The 27,067-nt window shown below is 43.8% G+C and overlaps 2 protein-coding genes across 5 annotated transcripts in view; one reads left to right on the top strand and one right to left on the bottom strand.

Annotated features, from left to right (window-relative positions):
- The window catches only part of ccdc77 (coiled-coil domain containing 77), a 58,515-nt gene extending 56,694 nt beyond the window's left edge, over positions 1 to 1,821 (bottom strand). For 2 of the 4 annotated variants that reach the window (XM_059977707.1, XM_059977711.1), the window contains exons 1-2: positions 1,133 to 1,225; positions 676 to 892 (exon numbers count right to left, since the gene is read on the bottom strand). In XM_059977707.1, the coding sequence (XP_059833690.1) occupies positions 676 to 892; positions 1,133 to 1,158 (243 nt within the window). In that variant the 5' untranslated portion in view covers positions 1,159 to 1,225. The other 2 variants (XM_059977708.1, XM_059977710.1) reach the window with 2 other exon arrangements.
- A 16,098-nt stretch (positions 1,822 to 17,919) lies between these two features.
- The window catches only part of kdm5a (lysine demethylase 5A), a 169,776-nt gene continuing 160,628 nt past the window's right edge, over positions 17,920 to 27,067 (top strand). Inside the window, exon 1 of the mRNA XM_059977706.1 lies at positions 17,920 to 18,376. Coding sequence (XP_059833689.1) covers positions 18,230 to 18,376 — 147 coding nt within the window. The 5' untranslated portion in view covers positions 17,920 to 18,229. The remainder of the gene's footprint in view (positions 18,377 to 27,067) is intronic.

Raw genomic sequence — 27,067 nt, 5'->3', positions numbered from 1 at the left:
CACACCGCTTACCAGGTGCCTATAACAAAAACAGCCCCCTCACCCGTAACCACCCTCGAAGCTACGAGGTCCTCAGCCTTTTCTATGCCATGGTCCAATACCATTAAGCAAAGGATCTGTGGATCCCAGTTTGGGAACCTTTGCTCTCTGAACCTCAAGGTTGAAATACCCTATGTGATTTGTCTACAGATCTGCTTCTTTATCTATTGACATTTGTTCAGAGGCCTGTAACATACCATTGCAAAACAATCCACACATTTTGTTCCCAAGCCCACTCTGGTCACATTTGAAAAGCACTCCCTCATCACAGTAATGGACTTGATAATCAATGCCACCTCCTCCCCTACATTCCCCCACCCCTATCACAACTGAAGAGTCCATATCTTTAAGCAAAAAACTAACTACAATTTGAAAGCAGAATGTAAGACTTAAAGAAATAGAATCGTGGCCCTTCGAAACAATAACTAATAACGTAGCGGTTCCAGCGAGAGGCAGAAAATGGGAACTAATTAGCTAGGAATCCACAAAGACCGTATGGCCCCACCTTCACCTGTATCATACCTGTTCTATATATATTTGGCAGTTAAATGGAAAATAATTACTCAATTCTTTCTAACGACAATCACACAGGATTGACAGTTATTTTACATTCAGTCTGAGCTTGCTGAGACCCACCTGTTCTTCATACGTGGCTTTGTACTTCTCCAGTTTTCCCATAAGATTTTCATGCTCCTCGTCGAACTGAGCAATTTTTTTACGGTAGTACTCCAACAGCTCCCGGGAAGGACGGAGAAAAGCCAAGCGCTCGTTTACTGACGGAATGGGCGGAGAACGATCATGCTGGGGTGTTAGCTGTTTATTCGAGTGGGCTGAATTACGGCCCATTGTAGATCTACAAAGCAAAATCAAAACTTTCTAAACGGATTATACAGGGGGGGGGGGGGGAGAGCCTATGCTCTATGGCGAATATGGAGACTGACTGGAAACGCTCAACAGGACAGGCAGAAGAAGGGGAGAGAGAAACAGTTAACGTTATCAGGCCTTTCTCACTGATACCAACAGACTGGTTCGGCGCAGCTAGGAGGCTTTGGGAACCCAGACCGGCGGCGCACTTCCCTCCCGCAGAACTCACCGGGCCCCGCACCCCCTACTCTCCATCCGGGCCCGACCCGACCCGACCCGACCCGACCCGCAGCAACAACCCGCCACCAGAACCCGCACTCGCGCCCCGCACACCTCCACCAATCATTGACCACCCAGCTCCAGGCGCAGCCAATCAACAACCGGAACGCCGGTGATTGGACCGAGAGTTAGCTGGGCATGCGCGGTGGGGAGAAGGAGGGGCGTCTGGGTGAGCACGCAGGAAGTGAGATGTTTTGATGCAACATGCAAAATACTGGCGGAAGTCAGCAGACCAAGGGGCATCTGTGGTGATGAATAAACAATTGACGATATCGAAACGTTGACTGTTTATTTCCATAAATGCTGCCCGACCTGCTGAGTTCTTGCAGCATTTTGTGTGTGTTGCATTGCGTTACAAGCATGCCTGCCCATCGCCTCCCTCCGGTGCTCCATCACCTTTTCTTTCTTGCATGGCCCTCCTACCTCTTTCACCAATCAACCCCCTCCTTCCGATTTCTCTTGTCACCTTGTGTTTCTCACCGCCCTTCCTCACCTTTTAACTCTGACGCCCCATCTTTTATTCTCGGTCCGAAACGTCGATTGTATTATTTTTCATGGATACTGTCTGGCCTGCTGAGGTCCTCCCGCATTTTGTGTGTGTTGTTGGCTGCAGAATGTCCTCAGAATGTCCTGAGGTGTTTTGGTGGTTGTTGCAGGATGTGAAAATGTGGTCGAGCTGGCAGCAGCTGACTAAAAGCGGATGTGTTCCTAACAATCCACCTGGTGCTGTTCAATCATCTTCGAAAACAGTTTTTTTTAATGCTTGAACACAGATTCGTGATAACTCAATTGTCCTGCATTATAATTTAATTTCTACTTGTTAACTGTTCGCTGAGCTGAACTTTCCCATTTCTCAGTTAAATAGGTGGGGTCCCAAATGAAATGGTTTTCAACTGTATTCACCAAGGAGGAGGACACTGGGGATAGTTCAAAGAGGGGTACATATTTAATCTGGAGCAGATCAATATCAAGGAGGAGAAGATGTTAGATGACGTGGTATGCATAAGGGTTCATAAATTCCCAGAGCTGAGTGAGCTCTGTGGAGGTTGTTATGGGAAGCAAAGGAGGAGATAGCTGAGGCTTGACATAGAGTTTTAAATTTTCATTAGACACAGGTGAAATAGCAGAAGACTGGGTGATAGCTAATTTTCAAAGCTCAGGGTAAACATAGCTATCAAAGTACATATATTTTACCATATACTTGAGATTCATTTTCTTGTAGGCCTTTACTGGAAAATGAAGAAATACAATAGAATTTATGAAAAACTATACACAAAGACTGACGAACAACCATTGTGCAAAAGAAGACAAACTAACCAAATATGAAAAAATACTGAGAATATGAGTTATAAAAAGTCCTTGAAGTGTCGGCCGTAGAATCAGTTCAGAGTTGTGACATGTGAAGTTACTTGCACTGGTTCAGGAGTTAATTGAGAAAGGGCAGGGATAAACCAGGTAACCATAAGTAGGTGAACTTATTGTCAGTGGTAAGGAAATCCAAACGGATGGGATTTTCATACATTAGGCAAGCTGGAGCTTTCAACTTGGAGAAGAATACTGGAAATCGTTCAGGAAGAGGTGGAAGGTCAGGTTTTGGCCATGCTTTTGATGTATATGTAGACGGTACAGAAAGCTTGACCCAGAATATTTACAGTATTAGGATGAGGGATTTCAGTACGAGGTTAGGCTGCTCATTCTTACTGAAGTAAATAAAACTCTAGATTTGATGGAGATATAGAAGATTACAATAGTTCATTGATAAATTTGGGGGGCAAAGGTTAGAAGGGAAATGTGAGGAAATAAAATAGTAGAGGCTGTTACCTGGAATTCACCACCTTTAAGGGTGGTGAAAACAATCTGGCTTCGGAAGGAAATTAATATGATGCTGGAGAGACTAACTTGCAATGCTAACAGGAAGGAGAAGAAGGATGGGACTAATGGCTTTATTATCCTCTGAGCTGGCACAGATTCAGTGGGCCAAATGGCCTCCATCTATGCTCCAAACAAATATGACTCCATACTGGCACTTGTCCAATGTCAGTGTAGGTATGAGGTGTAGTCTGAAAGCATAAGGTGGCAGGGCTGGGGTGGGGGGAGAATAGTGCCGAGGGGCTGTGGAGAGGAGGGGTGGTGGAATAGGTTAGTGGGTGGAGGTGTTGATCAGCCTTACGGCTTGGGGGAAAGTAACTGTTTTTGAGTCTAGTGGTTCTGGCGTGGATGCTCTTCCGTGTTGGGAGTGAGACAAACAGCCCATGAGCAGATTGGGCTGGAATTTTATTGATCCAGCACGCCTTTTTCCGGCACCTTTCTGTATATGACGGAGGGCAGGCTGGTGCCAGCGCTGCATTGGGAATTGTAGTGCCCACCTGTCCACTGCATTGTGTACCACACAGTGCTGCAGCATGATAGGATGCTAATAACCGTGCATATGGAGAAGGTTGTGAGTATTAATGTGCATAGCTCTCTTCAGCCTCAGAAAGCAGAGGCATTGCTGAGCTTTGGGGAATATGTTCCGGACCATGAGAGGTTGTGTGTGATGTGCACTCCCAGGAGTTTGAAACTGCTTGCACTTTCCTCTGCTTTATGCTTACCCCGTCCTCCGATGGAGCTGAGGAGAACCATTATACTTGATGGCAGTTAAACCCATCCTCCTGATTTCAAAACCTGTCAAAAGCACTGCCACATTCTGAGTTACAAACTCAGTCCTTACTCATGTTTGTCCCTGCTCTGACTCTCTCCCAAACTTAGTAACTCCAACCATTCCAGGTCCCAGACAATGAATTCAAATATTTCTAGAAAGAAATATACAACCAAAGTAAAACAAAACCAGGAAAAAGAGGAAATCAGAAACAAAATAACCAATTTGCTCAATTACTGTAGGATTTACTACAATTTGATTCTCTGCTGTGGTGCTTTATGACTCCAACTCAATTGGCAATGAGACATTGAATTTCATCAGAAGGTAAGGAAATACAGAACCTTCAGGGCAGATTCGATTCAGATGATGAGGTGCTGTAGTTGGATATCTAGTTGGATAAAGAGGTTTGGTAGCTGTTGGAAGACGGATTGCATTTACTTTGTCAGGTGAAGCAAAACTGCAGCCACTTTGAAGAGGAGGTTCCATATCCAGTGGGAAGATGAAGCATCCAATTTCGGAGCAGCATTCAATTGTCCGATGAAGTGCAATGTTTTATTAAAGACATAATATTCCACTTTATTGAATTGAGAGCTACTGCATCTCATCAGAAGATGCCTTTTATCCTGTCACCTGCTGAATTAAGTTGGAAGAAAGTATTCTTTCTCCAGTTGGAAACTGGGGCTCAGATTCTTGTCAGATGATGAGGCACCGCATCTGGTCAGAGAACTAGGTAATGAGTCTGATCATAAAATACGTAGCAACACACACAAAATGATGGAGGAACTCAATAGATCAGCCAGCATCTATGGAAGGGAATAAACACTTGCTATTTCCAGCTGGGACCTTTCATCAGGACTGGAAAGAAAAGGGGACAAAGCCAGAATAAGAATGTGGGGGAGAGGAAGAACTACAGGTGGCAGGTGATAGGTGAGACCAGATGAGGTGGAAGGTGGGTGGGTGGAGTGAGGGATATGATGTAATAAGCTGGAAGGTGATTGGTGGAAGAAGTAAATGGCTGAAGAAGGAATCTGATAGGACAGAAGAGTAGACCATGAGAAAAGGGAAGGTGGAGGGCACCAGAGGGGAGTGATGGACAGATGAGAAAAAGAGAAGGGATAAGAGGAGAGCCAGAATGAGAAATTGAAAAAGAGAGAAGAGGGAATAATTACCAGAAATTGATGGTCATGCCATCAGGTTGGAGGCAACACAGAAGGAATATGAGGTATTAATCCTCCAACCTGAGAGTGGCTTCACAGTGGCAGTAGGGGAGGTCGTGGGCCAACATTTTGGAGTGGGAATGGGAAGTAAAATGGGTGGCTACTGGGATAATACATAAATCCATGTTCTATTCATCCAGGGGCTGAGATTCTGTGTTTGCTATGAACATAAGGTTCTGTATATGGTCAGAAGAGATTACTGAGTCTCTATGGAGGTTGACGTATATGGTCTAGTCAGAGAAAGAGCTGCTGGAAGTTGGGTCTACACTCCTAGGTCTGTCTCCTCGGGAGATGAGGAGGTATATTTGATGAATCTCACCTCCGGTCGGAAGGTCATGTACTGTAGTTTATTGCTATACCTTTGGTCCCACACCAGCAGGCTCAGGAAGTTTTATTCCCTTCAAGTATTGGGCTCCTGAACCAGCACAATTCGGTACCAATTCTCGGACTTACGTAAAGTTCTTCATGGAATTCTATTGTCTTTTTGTTTACCTATAAATGCCTGCAAGAGAACGTATCTGAAGGTGGTATCCGGTAATGTATACATTGATAATAAATTTACTTTGAACTTTTTCAGGAGCTGAGGGGCTGCGCCTTGTTGAAGGCAGAGGTGCCGTATCTTATCATGAGTGGATAAGGCTTTGCGTCCTGTTGGAGGGCGAGTGCTGCATGTGATTGGAATATTCCACGACATTTTAACTCGGGAGGCAAGATGCAGCATCACTGGAGAGGGAGTTGCTGAATCTGTGTAGAAGATGGCATCTGGCAGCTGGACGGACGTTGAAGAACAATCTCTAGGCAGTGAACAAGTTAGTTTCTGATCGGAACAGGAGATGCTGCATGTGGTGTGAGAGTGAAATCCCATTCTTAATTTGGAGATGAGGTGCTGGATCCTCGAGGACTAAATGCTTTGTCCGGTTTGGAGGAGTGGCGCGCAGTTAACTTACTGGATCTCGGGGAAAGGTTTTGAGGCAGCTCACTGCTGCAGCTCTTGGAGTTGTTGTCTCATGGCGCCAGGGAGGCGGGTTGAAGCCTGACCTCAGTACGGTCTGTGTGGGGGTCGGCAGGTTCCTCCTCTGAACTTGTGGGTGGCCATTTTCTCTGCCATCCCCACTGTGTGGGCTGTTGGCCAGTAAACTCCCCCAAGTGTCAGTGGTGGGATCTGTGCAGAGTTGATGGGAAAGTGAGGAGATGATGGGATTAAGGTAAGCACGAAAGGCAGCATCTCGTTGGACAATGAGGGACTCCTGTACATCTATTTTGCAGATGAGGTTCCTTATCCAGACTGCTGCTGGGTTGCGGCAGAATAGAAAATGCTGCAAAGGACTGGTAGGTTAAATGCTGCCTAGAATGTGAAATGTTTTAGCTAATTAGAAGAAAAGGTGGGTTCCCCTATCTTTACACTTGTGGCTAGACCTTCCATTTTCATTGTTTTATGGTTGAACTGTTTTCAATTGCCTTGTCTACGTTGATTTACAGCCCACCACATACATTGCTTCTCTCATCCTCGTCCCCAACCCAACCAGTGCAGCCTGGTTGTTTTTCTGTTTCTCCATTTCCAATGAAGAGTCCTCCACATGAAATGTTAGGTCTGATTCTCTCCCCGTTGATGCTGTGTTCCAGCATTCTCTGCTTTTATTGTGTCTCGAGGCATTTATTTATGTTTGCATCCTACATATCAGGCTTGGCATTAGTATCAAAACAGCATAAAGTGCTTCAATCACAGCAGTATCTTGTTCAATCCAAGTAGCTTGTAAAAGTACATATCACAGTTCCCTCCATTGGATGAAAAGTGGCTGATATCTTGAGAAACTGCTCCAAAATGTTTGAGTCTGTAAGATCTGTCATTGTCAATTTGTCATTAATTTAACTTAATTCGAAAGACCTGTTTGGACAAGAACAAATTGCTATAGATATTGGCTATAGCCAATTATTATCCAGTTGTATCCAGTACCTAGAAGCTATACCAAACAAAGATGACGATCCCCAAAACTGAGAGGCTCCCCCCTGTGTGTGACTGTGACATGTTGCTCTTGAGAGGAGCATTGGATGGGAAGCCTCAGCTCTCTACCATCCAGGCTTCCCTCTGCTCTCGCTAGTGGCAGAAGTTTAGCTCAGATAAACATGAGATATTGCATTTGGTAAGACAAACCAGGGAAGGACTTGCATAGTTAATGGTAGCACTGGGGAGCTTTGTAGTACCTATGAACACAGATCCACAGTTCTCTGAAGGAGGTGAAGAAGGCTTTTGACATGCTGGTCTTCAGTGAGTACAAGTGTTGGGGCATTAAGGGCATGCTCTCTTCTTATTTCTGCCATCAGGGAGGGGGTACAGGAGCCTGAAGACCCACACTCCATGATTCAGGAACAGTTTCTTCCCCTCGGAGCAGTTCGTGAACACAGTTTTGTTATTCATTTCTTTCATGCAATTTATTTTTGTGATTGATTTTTTAAAAATGTCTTGCTGCTGGAAAACAACACATTTCAATGTCATATGACAGTGATGATAAACCTAATCTGTTGACAGCAGGTTCTCTTCCTCCTGATAATGTTTCTCTCTCTCTCTCTCTCTCTTCCCCCCCCCTCCACATCACTTCTAATTGATCTTAACCATTAGCCACATCTATATCCAGCAGTATTACTGTTCTTTTCAAAAATATTTCTTATTCTTCCATTATTATTGTGTTTCTCATCACCCCTGTTTTCTTTCTTGCTGACTGAGTTGCTCCTTGAATGGAAGGTACTATGGTTGAGAATTCTGTGGTGCAGGTTGCTTGTATCAGTAAACAGGCCCTTTGAATTTCAGCCCCTCCTTTGTTTTCATTATCTCTTAGATGTGTTTCTGTCTCCGTTTCCTGTTTCTCTGTTAGCAGGTTGCTGGTAGATTAAAGGTAGCCTTTCTGTCTCAGGGTGTCTGTTTCAAACAAAAAGTTCAAAGTAAGTTTATTGTCAAAATATGTATTTGTCAAGATTCACTTTCTTACAGGCATTCACAGTAGAAAAAAGAAATACAATAGAATCAATTAAAAAATCTATATACAGACAAGATTCTCCAACATCCTATGTGCAAAAGAAGACAAACTGTGCAAATACTATAAATAGGTAAATAATACCGAGAACGTGAGCTGTAGAGGCATTGACCACAAGTCTGTAGGTTATGGAATCAGTTCAGTGTTCTGGTGAGTGAAGTTACCCACACTAGCTCAGGAGCCTGATAGTTGAAGGGTAATAACGGTTCCTGAACCTGGAGATGTGGGGGCCAAGGTTCATGTTTCTTCTTTTTGATGGCAGCAGCTAGAAGAGTGCATTGTCAGCATTGTGGGAACAATACTATATAGTCCTACATAAACACAAGAAATTCTGCAGATGCTGGACATCCAAAACAACACCCACAAAATGCTGGAGGAACTCAGCAGGTCAGGCAGCACCTATGGAAACAAATAAACAGTTAAAGTTTCAGCTGGGAAGGGCTAGAGAGGAAAGTATCTAATAGGAGAGGAGAGTAGTCCAGAGGAGAAAGGAAAGGAGGAGGAGGGGGGAACCCAGGGGTAGGTGATAGGCAGGTGAGAAGAAGCAAGACGCAGAGTGGAGAATATAAGAAAGGAGGAGTGGGAGGGATTTTTTTTACTGGAAGAAGAAATTGATATCCATGCCATCAGGTTGGAGGCTACCCAGACAGAATATACGGTGTTGCTACTCCACCCTGAGGGTGACGTCATCGTGGAACAAGATGAGGCTGTGGACTGACATGTTGGAATGGAAATCAAAATTAAAATATTTGGCCGCTGGGAAAAAGTGAATGTACGTATGTAGTACTTTGGCCACTTGCATGGAAACGAGCCGGGAGGGAGATGAGTGGGGAGGGATGAATGGACAAGGGAATCATGCAGGGAGCGAACCTTGCGGAAAGCAGGGAGGGAGGTGCGGGTAATATGCTTGGTGGTAGGGTCCATTTGGAGATGGTGGAAGTTGCGGGGAATTATGTGTTTAATGCAGAGGCTGGTGGGGTGGGAGATAAGGAAAAGAGGAACTCGGTCACTGATAAGGTGGCGGGAAAATGGGTTGAACATGGATGTTCAGGAAATGGGGGAGATGCAGGTGAGGGCAGCATCAGTGGTGGAGGAAGGGGAACTCCATTCTTTGAAAGAGGAGGACATCTCCGAAGCCCTGGAAAGGAAAGCCTCACCCTGGGAACAGATGCAGTGGAGACGAAGGAACTGAGGAAAGGGAATACCGTTCTTACAGGAGACAGAGTGGGAAGATATCCACGTGAGTCGGTAGGTCTGTGTTGGGGGACAGTGTGTCTCCAGAGATGGAGACAGAGAGATTGAGAAAGGGGAGGGAGGTGTCAGAAATGCATCGCAAATTTCAGGGCGGAGTGGAAGCTGCTCCCGGGATGGAGCTTTCCTTTCCAGGGCCTGTCACTCCATCACATCATTCTCCAGAACCTCTGCCGTCTCCAAAAGGATCCTACCACAAAACATATCTCTATCTCTGCCCCCCCCACCTGTCCGCTTTTCACAGGGATCTCTCTCTCTCTCTGATTCCCTTATCCATCGTCCCTCCTTACTAATCTCCCTCCTAGCACCTGACCATTCACCTCCTCCCACACCTCCATTTAGGGCCCTAAACAGTCCCTCCAGGTGAGGTAATATTTCAACTGCGAATCTACTGGGGTTGTCTCTTGTGTCCAGTGCTCCTGGTGGGGCCTCCTCTACGTTGGTGAGACCCGCCGAAAATTGGGGGTACTGCCTCATTGAGCACCTCCACTCCATCTGCTGAAAGTGGAACTTCCCAGTGGCCAAATATGGATTTCTCCTTCTGGTAAAAAAAATCTCCTTTTCCCCTCTTCTTCTATTCCTCAGTCTGGCTTCTTACCTCTTCTTACCTGCTCCTGGCCCCCCCCCCCTTCTCTTTCTTCCTTGGTTCACTCTCCTCTCTGATTCAGATTCCTTCTCTCTCCAGCTCTTTACCTTTCCTACCCACCTGACTTCACCTATCAGCTTCTAACTACCCTCTTTCCCCTCTCCCCTTCGTTTTATGCTGGCACCTTCCCCCTTCCCTTTCAGTTCTGAAGAAGGGTGTCGGCTTGAAACATCAACTGTTTATTCATTTCCATAGACACTGCCTGACCTGCTGAGTTCCTCCAACGTTTTGTGTGTGTTGCTACAGTCCAAGTTATTGCTCTGACTTTTGCACAATGCACATTTTAAACTCAGTTCCTTTTCAGCGTATGATTTGCAGTTACCATCATTTACTGTCTCAGGAGATGTGTTTGTGACTACAGCAACAAGCTTTGTTTCTCAACCTTGCACTGTGTTGTAATAACCTTCACAACATTGTTCCATTGAGGTTACAAATTAGAACACTAGGAAACATCACATGTTAAATTAAACTTACAGTTTAAAAATATAATGCTCCTTATTTAAGTCACCATTTTGACTTTCTGGACCAAAGCAATACCCTGATTTATGACAAAATGTTAAAACTATTGCTTCCTCAAGAAAAAGAGCAGGTTGTGGTTTTCTTGAGAAAATCTGTTTGTACACTGTGAAGAAGCTTTGTGGTGATCATAAGCAATATTTTATCCAAAGTCCACAAGAGAAATTTTACAGTGATATTGATGGATTTAAGGGCCTGATTTCCATGGAAATGTTGAATAGGGGAGGATTGTACTTCCTGGAGTGCAAGAGAATGAAGGGGGGTCTTGCAGAGGTATACACAATTATAAAGGTACTGTAAATGCATGTCGGCTTTTTCCATTGAGGTTTGTGAGTCTAGAACCAGATGACATGCATTAAGGGTGAAAGGTAAAGTGTTTAATGGGAACATGGTTGCCACAAGAGGACACAAGTTTAAGGTGCTGGGGAGTAGGTACAGAGGAGATGTCAGGGGTGAGTTTTTTACTCAGAATGGTGAGTGCGTGGAATGGGCTGCTGGCAACGGTGGTGGAGGCGGAGACAATAGGGTCTTTTAAGAGAGTTTTGGATAGGTACATAGAGCTTAGAAAAATAGAGGGCTGTGGGTAAGCCTAGTAATTTCTAAGGTTGGGACATGTTCGGCACAACTTTGTGGGCCGAAGGGCTTGTATTGTGCTGTAGTTTTTCAATGAGTGGGAACATCTTCACCTAAAGGGTGGTGCGAGTATTATACGAGCTACCGGTAGAAGTGGTTTAGTTGTTACACTTAGTCAAGTTTGGATAGCTACATGATGGGAGGGTTATGGAAGGCTGTTGTTCATGTACACGTAGATAGGACTAGGCAGAAGATCAGGCAGGCCTCGACTAGATGGGTCAAGGGTCATGATTCCGTGCTGTTGTATTCAATGATTCAATGACTCCAAAGTAAAAAGAACCTTCACAGCAGACTTTGAATTTCTTCATCAAAGCTGAGTATAGATCATGCTTCTTCACAATGCAGCATTTCCATGTTGTTTCTCTTATCTGAGAGCATGTGTTTGGGCTCTCACTTTTTGGAAATTGTTGTGAATGTTGAAGTATTGGCACTACTGCTTTGGCTCACAGATTAGGGAACACCAGTCTGGGCTCTCCTGTTTGGTCTCCACTGCTTTCAAACATCAGAATCAGGTTAAATATCACAGGCATATTTCAAGAAATATGTTGTTTTTCAGCAGCAGTACAATGCAGTACATAGTGAAAGAAACTATAAATTACCGTTAGAAGTTTACATAAAAATAGATCATTTAAGTATTACAAAAAGGATGAAAAAAATATTGAGGAAGTGACAATAGACAATAGGTGCAGAAGTAGACCGTTCGGCCCTTCAAGCCTGCACCGCCATTTTGAGATCATGGCTGATCATCTACTATCAATACCCGGTTCCTGCCTTTTCCCCATATCCCTTGATTCCCCTATCCATAAGATACCTATCTAGCTCCTTCTTGAAAGCATCCAGAGAATTGGCCTCCACTGCCTTCTGAGGCAGTGCATTCCAGACCCCCACAACTCTCTGGGAGAAGAAGTTTTTCCTTAACTCTGTCCTAAATGACCTACCCCTTATTCTCAAACCATGCCCTCTGGTACTGGACTCTGGAACATATTTCCTGCCTCTATCTTGTCCAATCCCTTAATAATCTTATATGTTGCAATCAGATCCCCTCTCAATCTCTTTAATTCCAGCGTGTACAAGCCCAGTCTCTCTAACCTCTCTGCGTAAGACAGTCCGGACATCCCAGGGATTAACCTCGTGAATCTACGCTGCACTTCCTCTACAGCCAGGACGTCCTTCCTTAACCCTGGAGACCAAAACTGTACACAGTACTCCAGGGGTGGTCTCACCAGGGCCCTGTACAAATGCAAAAGGATTTCCTTGCTCTTGTACTCAATTCCCTTTGTAATAAAGGCCAACATTCCATTAGCCTTCTTCACTGCCTGCTGCACTTTCTCATTCACCTTCAGTGACTGATGAACAAGGACTCCTAGATCTCTTTGTATTTCTCCCTTACCTAACTCTACACTGTTCAGATAATAACCTGCCTTCCTGTTCTTACTCCCAAAGTAGATAACCTCACACCTATTCACATTAAATGTCATCTGCCAAGTATCTGCCCACTCACCCAGCCTATCCAAGTCACCCTGAATTCTCCTAACATCCTCATCACATGTCACACTGCCACCCAGCTTGGTATCATCAGCAAACCTGCTGATGTTATTCTCAATGCCTTCATCTAAATCGTTGATGTTCATGGGTTCATTGTCCATTCAGAAATCTAATGGAGTAGGGGAAGAACTGTTCCTGAAACTTTGAGTGTGTGTCTTCAAGGTCCTGTACTCCTCCTTGATGGAGAACAGTGTGATGGGGGTCCTGAATGCCTTTTTGAGGCATTGCTTTTTGACGATGTCCGAGATGCTGGGGAGGCTAGTGTCCCTATGGAGCTGACTGAGTTTACAAGCTTCTGCAGCTTTGTCTGATCCTGTGCAGTGGCCCCTTCATCCAGGCGGCGATGTAAGCAGCTGGTACAGCTGTACCTTTGGTGACATACCAATTCTCCTCAAACTCCTATGAAATATTGTTGTTCCTTATTTGTAATTGCGTTGGTATGTTAGGTCCAGGATAGATCTTTGAGATGTTGACACCCAGGAATTTGAAGCTGCTCACCCCTTTCACCTCTGATCCGACGATGTGGACTGATGTGTGCTGAAGCAGGTGAGAACCTCTGACTGCAGCAGTGAGAGATTCAATGTCCTTGTACACTCCACTCAGTTGGTTGGCACAGGTTTTTGGAGCCTTGCCAGCTACACTAACAGGGCCTGACACCTTGCGAGGGCTCACCCTCTTGAAAGATGTTCTGAATTCAGTTTCCCAGACAGGGTGTGGGGATTTGAATAGATCTAGTTTCATTCTTCCTTTCAAAGCATACATAAAAGGTGTTGAAACAACAACACACACAAAATGCTGGTGGAACACAGCAGGCCAGGCAGCATCTAGAAGGAGAAGCACTGTTGACGTTTCGGGCCGAACTTCGTCAGGACTAACTGAAAGGAAAGATAGTAAGAGATTTGAAAGTAGTTGGGGGAGGGGAAAAAGCGAAATGATAGGAGAAGACCGGAGGGGTGGGATGAAGCTAAGAGCTGGAAAGGTGATTGGCGAAAGTGATACAGAACTGGAGAAGGGAAAGGATCATGGGATGGGAGGCCTTGGAAAAAAGAAAGGGGGGGAACACCAGAGGGAGATGGAGAACAGGCAAACAACTAAATATGTCAGGGATGGGGTAAGAAGGGGAGGAGGGGCATTAACAGAAGTTAGAGAAGTCAATGTTCATGCCATCAGGTTGGAGGCTACCCAGCCGGTATATAAGGTGTTGTTCCTCCAACCTGAGTTTGGATTCATTTTGACAATAGAGGAGGCCATGGATAGACATATCAGAATGGGAATGGGACGTGGAATTAAAATGTGTGGCCACTGGGAGATCCTGTTTTCTCTGGCAGACCGAGCGTAGGTGTTCAGCGAAACAGTCTCCCCGTCTGCGTTGGGTCTCACCAATATATAAAAGGCCACACCGGGAGCACCGGATGCAGAATACCACACCAGCCAACTCACAGGTGAAGTGTCGCCTCACCTGGAAGGACTGTCTGGGGCCCTGAACGGTGGTGAGAGAGGAAGTGTAAGGGCAGGTGTAGCACTTGTTCCATTTATAAGGATAAGTGCCAGGAGGGAGATCGGTGGGAAGGGGTGGGGGGGACGAGTGGACTAATTCCGCTAGATGGAGGAGAGTGGTGGTAGAGGGGAATTGGTTAGGTCTGGAATCCAAAAAAAAGCAAAGAGCTTCGAGACCATCTCAGTGGGGGATGGAGGTATATAGGGACTGGATGCCCATGGTGGAAATAAGACGGAGGGGGCCAGGGAACTTAAAATCATTGAAAAAATTGAAAGCATGAGAAGTGTCATGAATGTAGGTGGGAAGAGATTGAACAAGGGGGGATAACACAGTGTCAAGGTATGCAAAAATGAGTTTAGTGGGGCAGGAGCAAGCTGAGACAATGGGTCTACCTGGACAGGCAGGTTTGTGGATGTTTGGTAGGAGGTAGAAACAGGAAGTGCGGGGTGTGGGAACTATGAGGTTGGTGGCAGTGGATGGGAGGTCCCCAGAGCTGATAAGGTTAGTGATGGTATAGGAGACGATGGCCTGGTGCTCCTTAGTGGGGTCATGATCAAGGGGTAAATAAGAGGAGGTATCAGGGAGTTGTCACTGTGCCAAGGCCAGGCAGAGCTCAGTACGCCAGACAACAACAGCTCCCCCCTTATCAGCAGGTTTTATAGTGAGGTTGGGATTGGTGTGGAGGGAGCGGAGAGCAGAGCATTTGGAAGGAGTGAGGTTGGAATTGGAACAGGGTGTGGTGAAGTCGAGGTGGTTGATGTCCCATCGGCAATTAGCAATAAAGAGATCCAGAGCAGGCAGAAGACCAGAGCGGTGTGTCCATGAAGAGGAGGAGTGTTGAAGACGGGAGAAGAATTCATTGGTGGGGGTAGGAGAGTCCTTGTCAAAGAAGTAAGCTCGGAGACGGAGCCGGCGGAAGAAGAGTTCAGCGTCATGGTGTACACGGAACTCACTGAGGTGTGGGAGAAGGGGGACAAAGCTGAGGCCCTTAATGAGGACAGAGCGCTCTGCCTCAGAGAGTTGAAGGTCGGAGGGAATGGTAAAGACCTGGCACGGATGAGAGATGGGATCAGAGGGGGGAGGGAGGCTGGTAGTGTCATTGGAGAGGGGAGGGTTGGGGTGAGAGGAAGATGGAACCTCTGAGGGCCCAGGAGCTGACGATGGGATCTGAGGGAGAGGGGATTGCAGAGTGGTGGTGGGGGAAGGGGAGACAGGAATTACAATAAAAGGTGTTGAGATGATCTGGGAGTGAAAAGCATATTCATGTTAGGCTTTGCTTTGCAGGAATTAATGTCCTGCAAATGCTGGCACAGCTGATATGCATCTGATTTCATCTCTAACCCCAATAAGAATAGTTTGTTTGCTCTGAAGACAGTGTTCTGAAGGTAACCAGGACTTCCAGTAAAGTTGTTGATCACTGCTCTTGAATGCTATAGATCTAGCCCTCAGCAGAGTGCAAATCTCCTGGTTCATCTATGACTTGATTTGGATATGTCTGGTGTGTTCTCAAAGCCACACACTCATCCACACAGGTTTTGATAAAGTCAGTGACGAACACGGCATTTTCATTCAGACTCAAGAATGAATCCCCGAATATTACAAGGATGTTGCCTGGATTGGGGAGCATTCCTTAATAGAATAGGCTGAGTGTACTCGGCCTTTCTCCTTGGAGCGACAGAGAATGAGAGGCGACCTGATAGAGGTGTATAAAATGATGAGAGGCATTGATCGTGTGGATAGTCAGAGGCTTTCTCCCTGGGTGAAGTGGCTAGCTGATAGGGCAGAGTTGGAAGCAGGTACAGAGGAGATGTCAGGGGTAAGTTTTTTATGCAGAGAGTGGTGAGTGCGTGGAATGGGCTGCCAGTGACTGTGGTGGCGGATATGATAGGGTCTTTTAAGAGACTCCTGGACAGGTACATGGAGCTCAGAAAAATAGAGGGCTATGGGTAGCCCTAGGTAATTTCTAAGGTAAGGACATGTTCAGCACAGCTGAAGGGCCTGTATTGTGCTGCTGGTTTTTCTATGTTTGTATTTATAGTTCACTGATTCAAAGCAGTCCTGTAAGCACTACTCTACCTGCCTTGACCATCCCTTCTTAGTCCTCACCACTGGAGCTGTGGTCTTTAGTCTCTGCCTATAAATTAGATGTAGAAATACAGCCAAGTGATTTGGACTTTCTAAAGGGTGGGTGTGGGATGGCATGGTAAGCATTCTTGATGGTGGTCAAGAGTGTTGGCTCCTCTGGTTGCACAAGTGATATGTTGGTCATAATTGTACAGAGGCTTCTTCCAGCTGGCCTGGTTGCATTTTCCAGCAATGATAGGGAAGGTATCTCTTTGACCACTTCAGATTTGGCTTCATTGTTTGGAGACTCATGTTTGGGGCTATTGTTAGAGTACTTCAATTAACGTATTCAAGCTGGTGAGCTTCTGTTTGGACATACTTACAAGGGATGTGGGCTTCACAGGCTGAGCCATCATTTAGCAACCCAGCCTTAATGGTGAGCTTCCTTGTTGAAATATTGTCATTCTGGCCTTGGAAGGGTGATAGGTTCTGGAAGAGTAACTGAAAAAAGAGTTGAGAGCAAGTTCCAAATGGTTATGTTAAATACTTAGGAAGTCAGATTTAACCTGCTTGGTTCTGTGCAACACGTTTTGAAAATATCCGGAGGCCTTGGGATGCATTTGAGGTTGTCTGGAGTTCAGAATGAGGAACTTAAGTTATCTAACAGTAACAAAAAAGCAAAAAAAGTTGCAGATGTTGAAATCAGCTGAAAATATTATCTGAAGTGTTTACCCCTTCTCTTTTTCTGCTGAGTATCTCCAACGTTTTTGTTTGTATTTCATAATATAGTTATTTCTTCTGAGGCCAAAAGGCACTGAAGAAGTTTGAGGGATGTGTGACATGTTTCTGTGGATTCCAGAAAATCCAACATCGTCTATTTGTAGTACAAGCAAATTGAAATCAAAACAACCTGGGTCCTTGTTATTCAAGTGCCTGTCACAAAATCCCTTCCTGCAACCAAGCCTCCCCATGTTTAGCATTACGTATGATTTCAAAGAAATAAATTAGGAAAAAAACTGCATCCTCCAGTTATTGACAAAAGACTCAGAGAGGGGACTAATGGGAATGTTTTACCGCAATTTGTTACGATTTGGAGTATGCTGTTGAAAAGGTTGAGGTTCCAAAGGGAATTTGAAAAAAACATTGAAAAACTGCTATGAATTAGGCGGAGTTTTGGTGAACGATCTCACCCTGAAACATCGATTGTTTATTCCTCTCCATTGATGCTACCTGAGCCACGGAGTTCCTCCAAGATTTTGGTGTGTTGTGAGTGTAACTATCTGGACCACCCCTTCAGAGAGCGGCCGTGACCAATCAGGTCGTGCATTTCTTGGATGGGCTCTGAAGGTACCAATAGGAAGACCCGCTCTCAATCAATGAAGGGCTTTGTTTTTGCCAGCGAGGCCAATAGGCATCGAGCAGGTACAGCCAATAGCGTTGCACCTCTGCGGAGTCGGCCAATCGGCGCATGAACGAGATCTTTAAACCGCACACGGGAGCACTACGCCTGATCCTTCCGCCGTTTGGAAAACATGAGCTCTGGTGTTTCGGCGCCTGGATCGTAACCCACCCCCGTGGGCTCATCCACACGCCCGACAGGAGTGTGTGCTGCGGCGGTGGGGCTGGGGGCGCTGGCGCGCTGGGAGGGCGGCGAGGCGTCGGCGGGACTAGTTTTCACGCGGCTGGCTTTGTGTTGGTGAGGCGGCGCGAGGCTCGGGGGAGCTCGGGTCCAGCCGCCCCTTGTCCGCCGCCGCTGCCGCCGCGTTCAGTCTGGGCTGGAGGGCAGTCCGGAGGGAGGGACGGAGGAGCGCTCGGCCCGCCTCCTACTCATCCTTGCTCCAGTGTGTGCGCGGCTGTCGGAGGCCTGGCCGTGCTGAGGGGCGGTGGCGAGAGCGCCGGCCGACGCTGGGATTGCCCCGGGCCCCCACCCCCCCAAGACCCCTAACCCCCTCCTGGCCCATTCTTTGTGTCCGGATTGCTCGCTCGCTGGCCCCCTGTCAGGCCGCAGTCATGTGGGTCTTCTCTGAGTTCATCCCGCCGCCCGAGTGTCCGGTGTTCGAACCCAGCTGGGAGGAATTCAATGAGCCGCTCGCCTACATCAACAAGATCAGGCCCATCGCCCAGAGGAGCGGTATCTGCAAAATACGCCCGCCTAAGGTGAGCCTCGCTCCCTCCCCCTCCCCCCCCTCCCCGAAGTTGGGTACAAGTGCTGGGTTGATGTGGTCGGGCCTTGCCTCCTGGTCACGGTGCCCTTCGGTAGGCAGCAGGAACAGGACTAGGCTATTCGGCCCGGAGCCTGCTTCTCCATTCTGCTAGATCATGGTTTATCGCCTACTGCGGCACCGTTTTTGTGTACCATCCCTTCAACGCCCAGAGAACCGTCAGTCGCTGTTTTGAATGCAGTCGGTGTCTTAATTCTCCACTGCCGTGGTTAGAGAATTCAAAGGGTTCACAACCCCCAGTTCAGTCCTTTACCCCGTATTCTGCGACTGACCCCCAACTTCAGACTGGAGAATTAGCCTCCATGTCTCCATCGTGTTCACTTCTTGAAAAAAATTGTCTGCTCAATGAAATCATCCCATATTCTTCTAAACTTCTGGGGAATACAGGCCCGGCCTATTTCAATCTTCCTTCGTGTGGTTGATGTACTATCCCGAGAAACGGGTGTATTTTCACTGCTCGCTCTATCAATAGCCTGTAGGTCATTCTGAGGAATGCATTGTGGGAAGGGAAATGGAGGAGAGTTTTTAAGGGGTCGTTGTGTTACCTATCTAAATCTTGACAAAGAACTGTGGAAGTTGCCTCCAGTGTCAGTGTCCTGGACTCCATCGTCAAAATCATGCTTAAAAAAAGTCTGGTTTAATCATAAGTTGATTGTAACTAGTGTGGGCATCAAATCTGCAATGTGATAAATGCAGTTTAGATACAATCCATACTATGGGCTCTGAAAAGTGGAGCAAATCAGAAAAGCAAAGAACCACATTCTATGCTGGAAATACTCAGCAAATTGTGCATCTTCTGTTGAGAGAAAAACAGCTGATGTTTCACATTGATGACCTCTCATCCTAATGAAATGCTGCTTATGATTCCTATTATTTTCTATTGTGTAAAAAAAACTTGAGCTCCCAGTACAGCTTTATGATTTTGAGGGTTACACTTTTCTATGGCTAAGTTTGAATAAAAGTTTAATGTGATAACTTGGTATTGTTTTGGCAATGATTGTCATGGGTACTGGCGATATTGCTCTTCTGTTTTATGAGTGTGTTGTCGATCAGTTTTTTCTAATATTCTTTTAGCATTAAAGGAGGAGTTGGTATTCTTCCCTTAGGTTGCTAAAGGAAAATTAGTTTGGCAATTGCTTTTCAGCTCAAGGTCCCCCTGACTGGCAGCATTCTCAGAGATGTTCTCTGTAGTGTCTCTGTTGTCATATCCAGAAATCGGTTCTATTGCCAAGATTGAACTGTGTATTTTTGGTTTGTGCTCTCAACAAATAAAATCATCTTCCTTGTCTCCTAAGTTTCCTTATGTCTTGGTTTGTGTGAGGAGACCAAGGAGAGATTTTAACAGTATTCAAAAAATGTTTTAACACAGTCCTTCAGAGTAATTAAAACATATCATCTTTGTGTGGTTTTCTGATTTTTTTTGTGTGTCTGCTTTATTTTATGGAGTTGGGCTTAAATGTTTAAGGTTCTGACTTGGGTGAGAGCTTGATTTACTGGGCAGTAGCATCACACAGTGGCTTAGAAATAGTTTATTAGAATTATTAAGCTGATGCCAGCTCTTTCGAATGAACTGTTCAATCTGTACCATCCTCTGCCTTTCCTCAGGGTCTTTCAAATATTCTGATGGACTTTATTCATTGCTTTGAATGGAATTCTCTCATGCCTCCAGCTCAGAATAATCTATGATTTCATTCCTGAGGAAAATTGTACCTGACATTTCCAGTGTTCTGTTTTAATTTGAATAAATCCTTTAGTTACTTTTTAGTGAAAGTAATTTCTGGTTAGTATTTTGAATCATAAAATTGTTGTGATTATTTGGTCTGAGTCACAATCAAATAATACTGTTAGTTTTATTCTATTGCTTTTTTCACAAAGCTCTCACAATTATTTTTGCTCAGATCAAATTCCCCTATTGAAAATTGTTGACGATCCCTTTTCCCCTGCTCTTGAGTTTATGTCATAGAGTTTGCTTTCTATTGTATGCCCTTAATTAACCAAACTACTTGGGGCACTCCACAATTCCTGGTATCACTTTGCTAAATCTTGTTTGAAAATATTCAAAGGCATTGATATTCTATCTAAGTCAAGAATTGGAAACAATGGTAAAGGAAATTTAAAAAAGCTCTCCATGATAGAAATCAGCATGAACAGAAAATGTTGCAATTGCTCAGAAGGTCAGATGGCATCTATGGAAAGGTCAAAATGATAACTCAGATTTTGTCCAGCCTACGAAGTATTTCCAGCATTCGCTCTGTTTTGAATAGGATGTAGTAGCCCAGATGAAGCCATACCAATAATTTACCAAGGTTTAGCTCAATTTTCTGTGCTTTTCAACTGTCCCTTTTAATAAACCCAAACATGGACAGGTTTATTTTTCTAACTCTGCAACATCTGGCACCTGGAAATATTTTGTCATACCTGTGCCCATTTTCCTTGCAACCCATTAAGTGCCATTTAGTTTATTATCCCTCTTTTTCCTGCCGGAAGATATTCTTACTGCATAAAAGATCATCAATCTTCAACAATTTTGTGAACTTATTAACACTCCTGATCTGTTATTGTGTTTTTCATTTATTATATTTTTAAATCTTTGTCATCTGCAGAATTTAATATTTGGTTTTTTATACCAAAGGACAGTGGGGATGCTTCTGCCCATCCTGGAATTTTCTCCATTGTGCCTCAAGACAGTTTTTATTCACATAGCCATTATCAATCCCCCTCCCCCAATTTTCTGCCAAATTTTGTGTATTATTAAATGCCTTTTACTGTCACTGCTTCAGTTAAGTTGTAAAATGGAATTTGCCTTTTAATTCTTAGCAATTATTGTGATCTCAAGTTTTCTCTGCACTGGGTATTCTGTCAGAGTTCATGCCTTTGAACTGTTCTATGACATTGTTCTGATGAGTGTGAATAGGTTAGACTTTAAATTAGTTAGCAACTCAAACTAATTTGGAATTATCTTGAGTTTATTCAGTTATGACAATAACATAATAAATGTGTTGAAACCATTGTATGGCCTATGATATGAGATACTGTATTAGGTAGGTGTGCATTTGTGCCCTTTTTGACATTTTGCTGACAGCGTTGAAACTTACATTTGGAATCTGTTCCACCATTCAAATGGCAGGGAGCGTTAGGCTAAAATATTTCATCTTTTTAAACTTTATTTCTAGAACAGACATCCCTTTTTAAATACATCTAATTTCCATAGAACCACAAACCATTAGACCATGCAAAGCCAAGTAACAAGCTGATTTTTGCATTTCCAAACTCCTGTCGTAATTCCATAAAGCCCCTTGTGTTTTTTCATGTAAAGTTGTTGTCATGTGTTTAAATATCATTCTGGTATATTTTAGTATCAAAGAATTATTAAGGCTGAAGTGGGTATTGGGCTCATGTAGATGAGGGGATTGATTAGACACATATTACTTTATTGTACTTCCCTCCGTATGCCTGCAGATTATGCTTCCCCTCAAGCTCACATTGACCATTTTCACCACTCTTTCGAGTAGCTTGGAATATATCCACTCCACAAATGTCTTTTTCTTCTCATGAGAATCTTTGGCTTTTGAGCCATTTGATCTGTGAAAAGACTTTTCTGTTTTTCCTGTCCTAAGTTGGTCATAGATTGTACATCTTGTAAATGTCTACTCAACTTTCATAACTGGACCCTGTTAAATCTCATCTGTACCCGCTGGCTTGTCAGAGTTTTAAAAGCTTGGATGAGATTCATGTATTATCAAAGTATACAACTCTGAAATTCTTATTTTCTGAGGACAACAAACTGGGCTGCAGTTGTCAAAACTGATATCCATTATCACTGCAATAATTTTCAATGTCCTAAGGATCTTCACATATTTCCTCATTGGGCCAAGTGACTAAAACAATATTTTAAAATTTCAGTATAACTTTTTTTTTGCTCAGTACAGAAGGCTTGCTTCAAAGATTTATGCATGTTCTGTTGGTTCACCTGGTATAATTTTGTAATTAGTAATTGGTTTATTAATGTCACTCATATTGGAAAATCTATGTTGGCATACCATCCATACAGATTGTTCAACATTGAGGGATAAGAATAACAATGTCAATTATAGTGTTACAGAAAATGCAGGAAGGACGAAGTTGCAAGACTATGATGTGGTCAATTGAGAGATCAATTGTCCATCTTTATCATGAGGTCCATTCAAGAGTCTTGTAACAGTGGGTTAGAAGCCTAATCTCTGTTTTTTCAAGATTTCATAGCTTCTCCTTGAAGCTATGAGAAGTTAGAGAAGAGAAATTTACTGGAGTGGAAGGGGTTATTTGGTTATGCTTTCCCAAGGTGGCTGAAAGTGTAGACAGTCAATGGAGAGGAGTCTTTTTTCCTTGATAGAATGGGATGTGTACATAACTTAACAATTTCTTGCTGAGTTGGGTAAAGTAGTTGCCATAGATACTGGATAGGTGAAGACCATTGCAGGCATGCCAAATTTCCTTGGCCTTCTGAGGAGATTGATGTGCTGGTATTGACTTTGCTCAGTAATCTTCACTTTCTCTTTGCTCTTTTTACCAAAGCTGATAAATTCATATCATTCAGTTTTGTATTCAATTTGGTCCTCTCATAGCTCCTTGCTCAAAGCAATGTCTCTACTTTCTGCGAAGGCTGAGGAAAGTCCATCTCCCACCCCCCATCGTCACCGCATTCTACAGAGGATGTATCGAGAGCATCCTGAGCAGCTGCATCACTGCCTCGTTCAGGAATTGCACCGTCTCGGATCGCAAGTCCCTGCAGTGGATAGTGAGGTCAGCTGGGAAGATCATCGGGGTCTGTCTTCCCGCTATTACAGACATTTACACTATACGTTGCACCCGCAAAGCTAACAGTATTGTGAAGGACCCCACACACCACTCACACAAACTCTTCTCCCTCCTGCCATCTGGCAAAAGGTACGGAAGCATTTGTGCTCTCACGATCAGACTGTGCAACAGTTTCTTCTCCCAAGCCATCAAGAGCCCTCAATACTCAGTCTAGACTGACATCTGCATCATTTGTTATTATATTGTAACTTGTCCTCTACTGTGCCTATTGTCTTGTATATATAATTGTTGTAATGCCCTGCATTGTTTTGTGCACTTTATGTAGTCTTGTGCAGGTCTGTAGTCTAGTGCAGTTTTAATGTTGTTTTACGTAGTCTAGTTTAGCCTTGTGCTTTCTCACATAGTCTAGTTTTGTGTCAGGGTCCTGGAGGAATGTTGTTTTGTTTTTACTATGTACAGTACCAGCAATTTATGGTCGAAATGATAATAAACTTTTTCATCCAGTTTCTTATTACTGGAACCTGGTAAATTTTGATTCTGTGTAATATGGTGATCAAAATTACAATACTCTAGCTATGACTAGACTGAGCTTTAGTGCTTGGATTTTATAGTTCAACTTTATATTTCATGCTCTGACGGATGAAGGTTTGTATCCCAATTGCTTTTATCACTGGCTTGTCTTCCTGTGCTGCCATCTTTGGGGATCTCTGGGCTTGTATTGTGGCTTTTTCTAAGGCTTTTCTTTGGTACTTCCTGAAGCCCTGCTATAAAATGGCAACACCAATTTTTGTCTGATCTACAAACTTATTAATTATATATACCCATATCATTAATGTAAATTTTATCCTGAGAAGTACGAAGTAATCCATGCCAGGGCATGCACATTAAATTACAGGGGCCTGGGAGGTGTTGTAAAACAGGGATTTGGGAGTAGAAGTACATAATTACCAGAAAGTGGTGACACAGACAAAATGGCGAAGAAGGCTGATGACATGCTTGCTTTCATCAGTCAGGCATGAAGTACAGGAATTGGGACAATATGTTACAGCTGTACAAAATGTTGGTGAGACTTCACCTGGAACATTTTGTCCTTCCGGTTGCCATACTGTAGAGGAATGTGGCTAAATTAAGAGAAATGGAAATTTTCTTGCACATAAGGTGGAGACACGAGCTGACAGAGGAATTGTTGGAGGTAGCCATAATTATAATGCTTAAAAGACACAACAGAAGTTTATAGGAAAGATTTGGAAACAAATGCAGGTGCAAGTGGGACTAGTTCAGTCAGGCACCTTGGTTGGCATGGCTAGGATTGGCCAAGGGCATGTGTCCATGTTATTTGGCTGCAAGAGTCTGGTACACCATTGGTCACAGGCTTCCAATTACAAAAACAACCCTCCACTCCTGTCACCAAACCAATTATTCTCTGGACTGCAACATTCTGTACCAATTTCCCAGACTGGAATTTGTCAAAGGCCTGAGTGAAATTTGTATCTGAACTACACCACCTTCTACAATATATTTTGTTACTCTTTCAACAAACAATGTGATCAAATAACAACCAGATATCCTATCAACAAAGCTCTGCCAATTATATGTGATGAATTACTGCATTTTCAAGTGTACATTAATTCTTAGCATTGGAGTATTATCGAATTAGTGGTGTAGTGACATCTGCACTGGACTTCGAGGCAAGTGGTAGACAAAGTTGCAAGACTATGATGTGGTCAATTGAGAGATCAATTGTCCATCTTTATCATGAGGTCCATTCAAGAGTCTTGTAACAGTGGGTTAGAAGCCTAGTCTCTTTTTTTTTCAAGATTTCATAGCTTCTCCTTGAAACTAAGAGAAGTTAGAGAAGAGAAATATACTGGAGTGGAAGGGGTTATTTGTTTATGCTTTCCCAAGGTGGCTGAAAGTGTAGACAGTCAATGGAGGGGAGGCAAGCATCAACTCTGTCTCATTTTAAAAAAGCAATGCTAAAAGAAATGGCTAAGTTGCCCCCTGAAATGCCACAAGGCTCAGAAAGGAGCAACAATATTTTCTAATGACTTTGCTAGCACTGAGGTTTGACTCAACTCTGGATTGTCCCTGCTTCCTTTCTTGAATAAAGATATCACATTTGTTGTCCTCTGGTCATCTATGATCTCACCTATGATCAATGAAAATTTAAAAATCTGTCAGGGCCCTGGAGATCTTCCCCCCTCACCCCCTCCCCATTAGTGTGAGAGACATTTCTTTAGTCCTTGTTAATTTCTCCTTTATTCCCATCAAAACATAAACACCACCCTTTTTAATGATGCCATACTCTTGAATATCAGCAACTGTGAGTGAGTACAAATTGGAAGTATTCATTAAAGATTAAACCCATTTTTACCAGCTCTGTAAATAGATTATCCCTTTTGTCCCTAACAAGCCTCACTCTTTGCCTGGTTATTTTATAAACTGCTTTGGGATTATTTCTAACCTAATAAACTCTCCTTGGGCATTCAGCTGCGTCCAAGTATTCTACCTCGACCCAGTGGAAGCCCAAGAAAAGTTTATGCATCATATTCGCTGGGAAAACACGAGATCCTTTTTCATTTCTAACCTTATTTTCCCAATGATACTTTGTGGCTATCTTTCATTTTATTCTGTACTGACATTATGGTATATGGCATTACAAAAAAATAGCCAGACCTTTTTCTATATTTTCTAGTCATGTTTTTTCCTGACCTGATTACTTATTTTGACTTCTCAGTTTTACTTTCCTTAATGAATCTCTGCTCAATGTTCTCGCTGTTTGCCAGTTTAAACCCTCCCCTACAGGAAATTACCTCTGAGTAAGTTGGTCCTGGCGCAACGGAATCCCACTATTTGGAGTTGATCCAGTACACCAGGAAACTAAAACATTCCCTCCTCCATATCCAGCTATGCATTCACTTACATTTTTATTCTCATTGGTGTATGGCACTGGGAGTAATCTGGATATTAATGGTCTGAGGTTGTATTTTTTGTAATTATTTCCCAACTGGGTTAATCCTGATTTTTTAAATTTAAGAAACTATATTAGTATCGATATGGACCACTTCATTTGACTGTTCATTTGTTGCCCATTGATGATACCGTTATCCTTTTGCTACCAGGGAGGCAGCAAACTGTTCTAGATTTCTATCATAGAAATGTTTGCTTCTGTCCAACAGTAAAATTCTCAGTAACTTTTGGTCTCTGACTTTTCTACTCCCTCCCAGTAAACTGTACTCTGGCTGCACAATCCAAGGAAACACTCTATTCAGAACCAAAAAAGGCTGATTTCGGTGAGATGCTCTTGGGCCATCTGAAATACCTACTCTGCTTTTTATTATCACTCTACCAGTTGCCTATTGTTCTTGCTGCACTCTTGAACAGCTGAAATGTTATAATGCAATACTTGGCCTTGTGGATGAAATACACCGTCATCAGCTGTTGCTTGGGTCTCTCCATTGAAGACATTGCACCTGTGGTTGTCCAAGTTACAGGAAATGAGTTGGCTTTCACATGTAGCATAGGACCTTGCATTCCATAGCTCTGAGTTGCTTACTATGCTTCCTTTTGCTTTGTATACCCAGCAGACATCAGTATTTTATAAACTAAATTTAAATCAGATCCAATTCTTGTGAATGAATGCTATCAACTTTCATACCCCATTCCTATTCCCCTGCTGCTCATTTTCCTTCCCTGTCCTTATTTCTATCATAGAAATGTTTGCTTCTATCCAACAATAAAATTCTCAGTAACTTCTGGTCTCTGACTTTTCTACTCCCTCCCAGTAAACTGTACTCTGGCTGCACAATCCAAGGAAAGACTCTATTCA

Source organism: Hypanus sabinus, chromosome 8, assembly GCF_030144855.1.
Source record: "Hypanus sabinus isolate sHypSab1 chromosome 8, sHypSab1.hap1, whole genome shotgun sequence".
NCBI classification, from domain to species: Eukaryota; Metazoa; Chordata; class Chondrichthyes; order Myliobatiformes; family Dasyatidae; genus Hypanus; species Hypanus sabinus.
The sequence above is the reverse complement of the archived record's forward strand: the minus strand, read 5'-3'. Positions and strand labels throughout refer to the sequence as shown.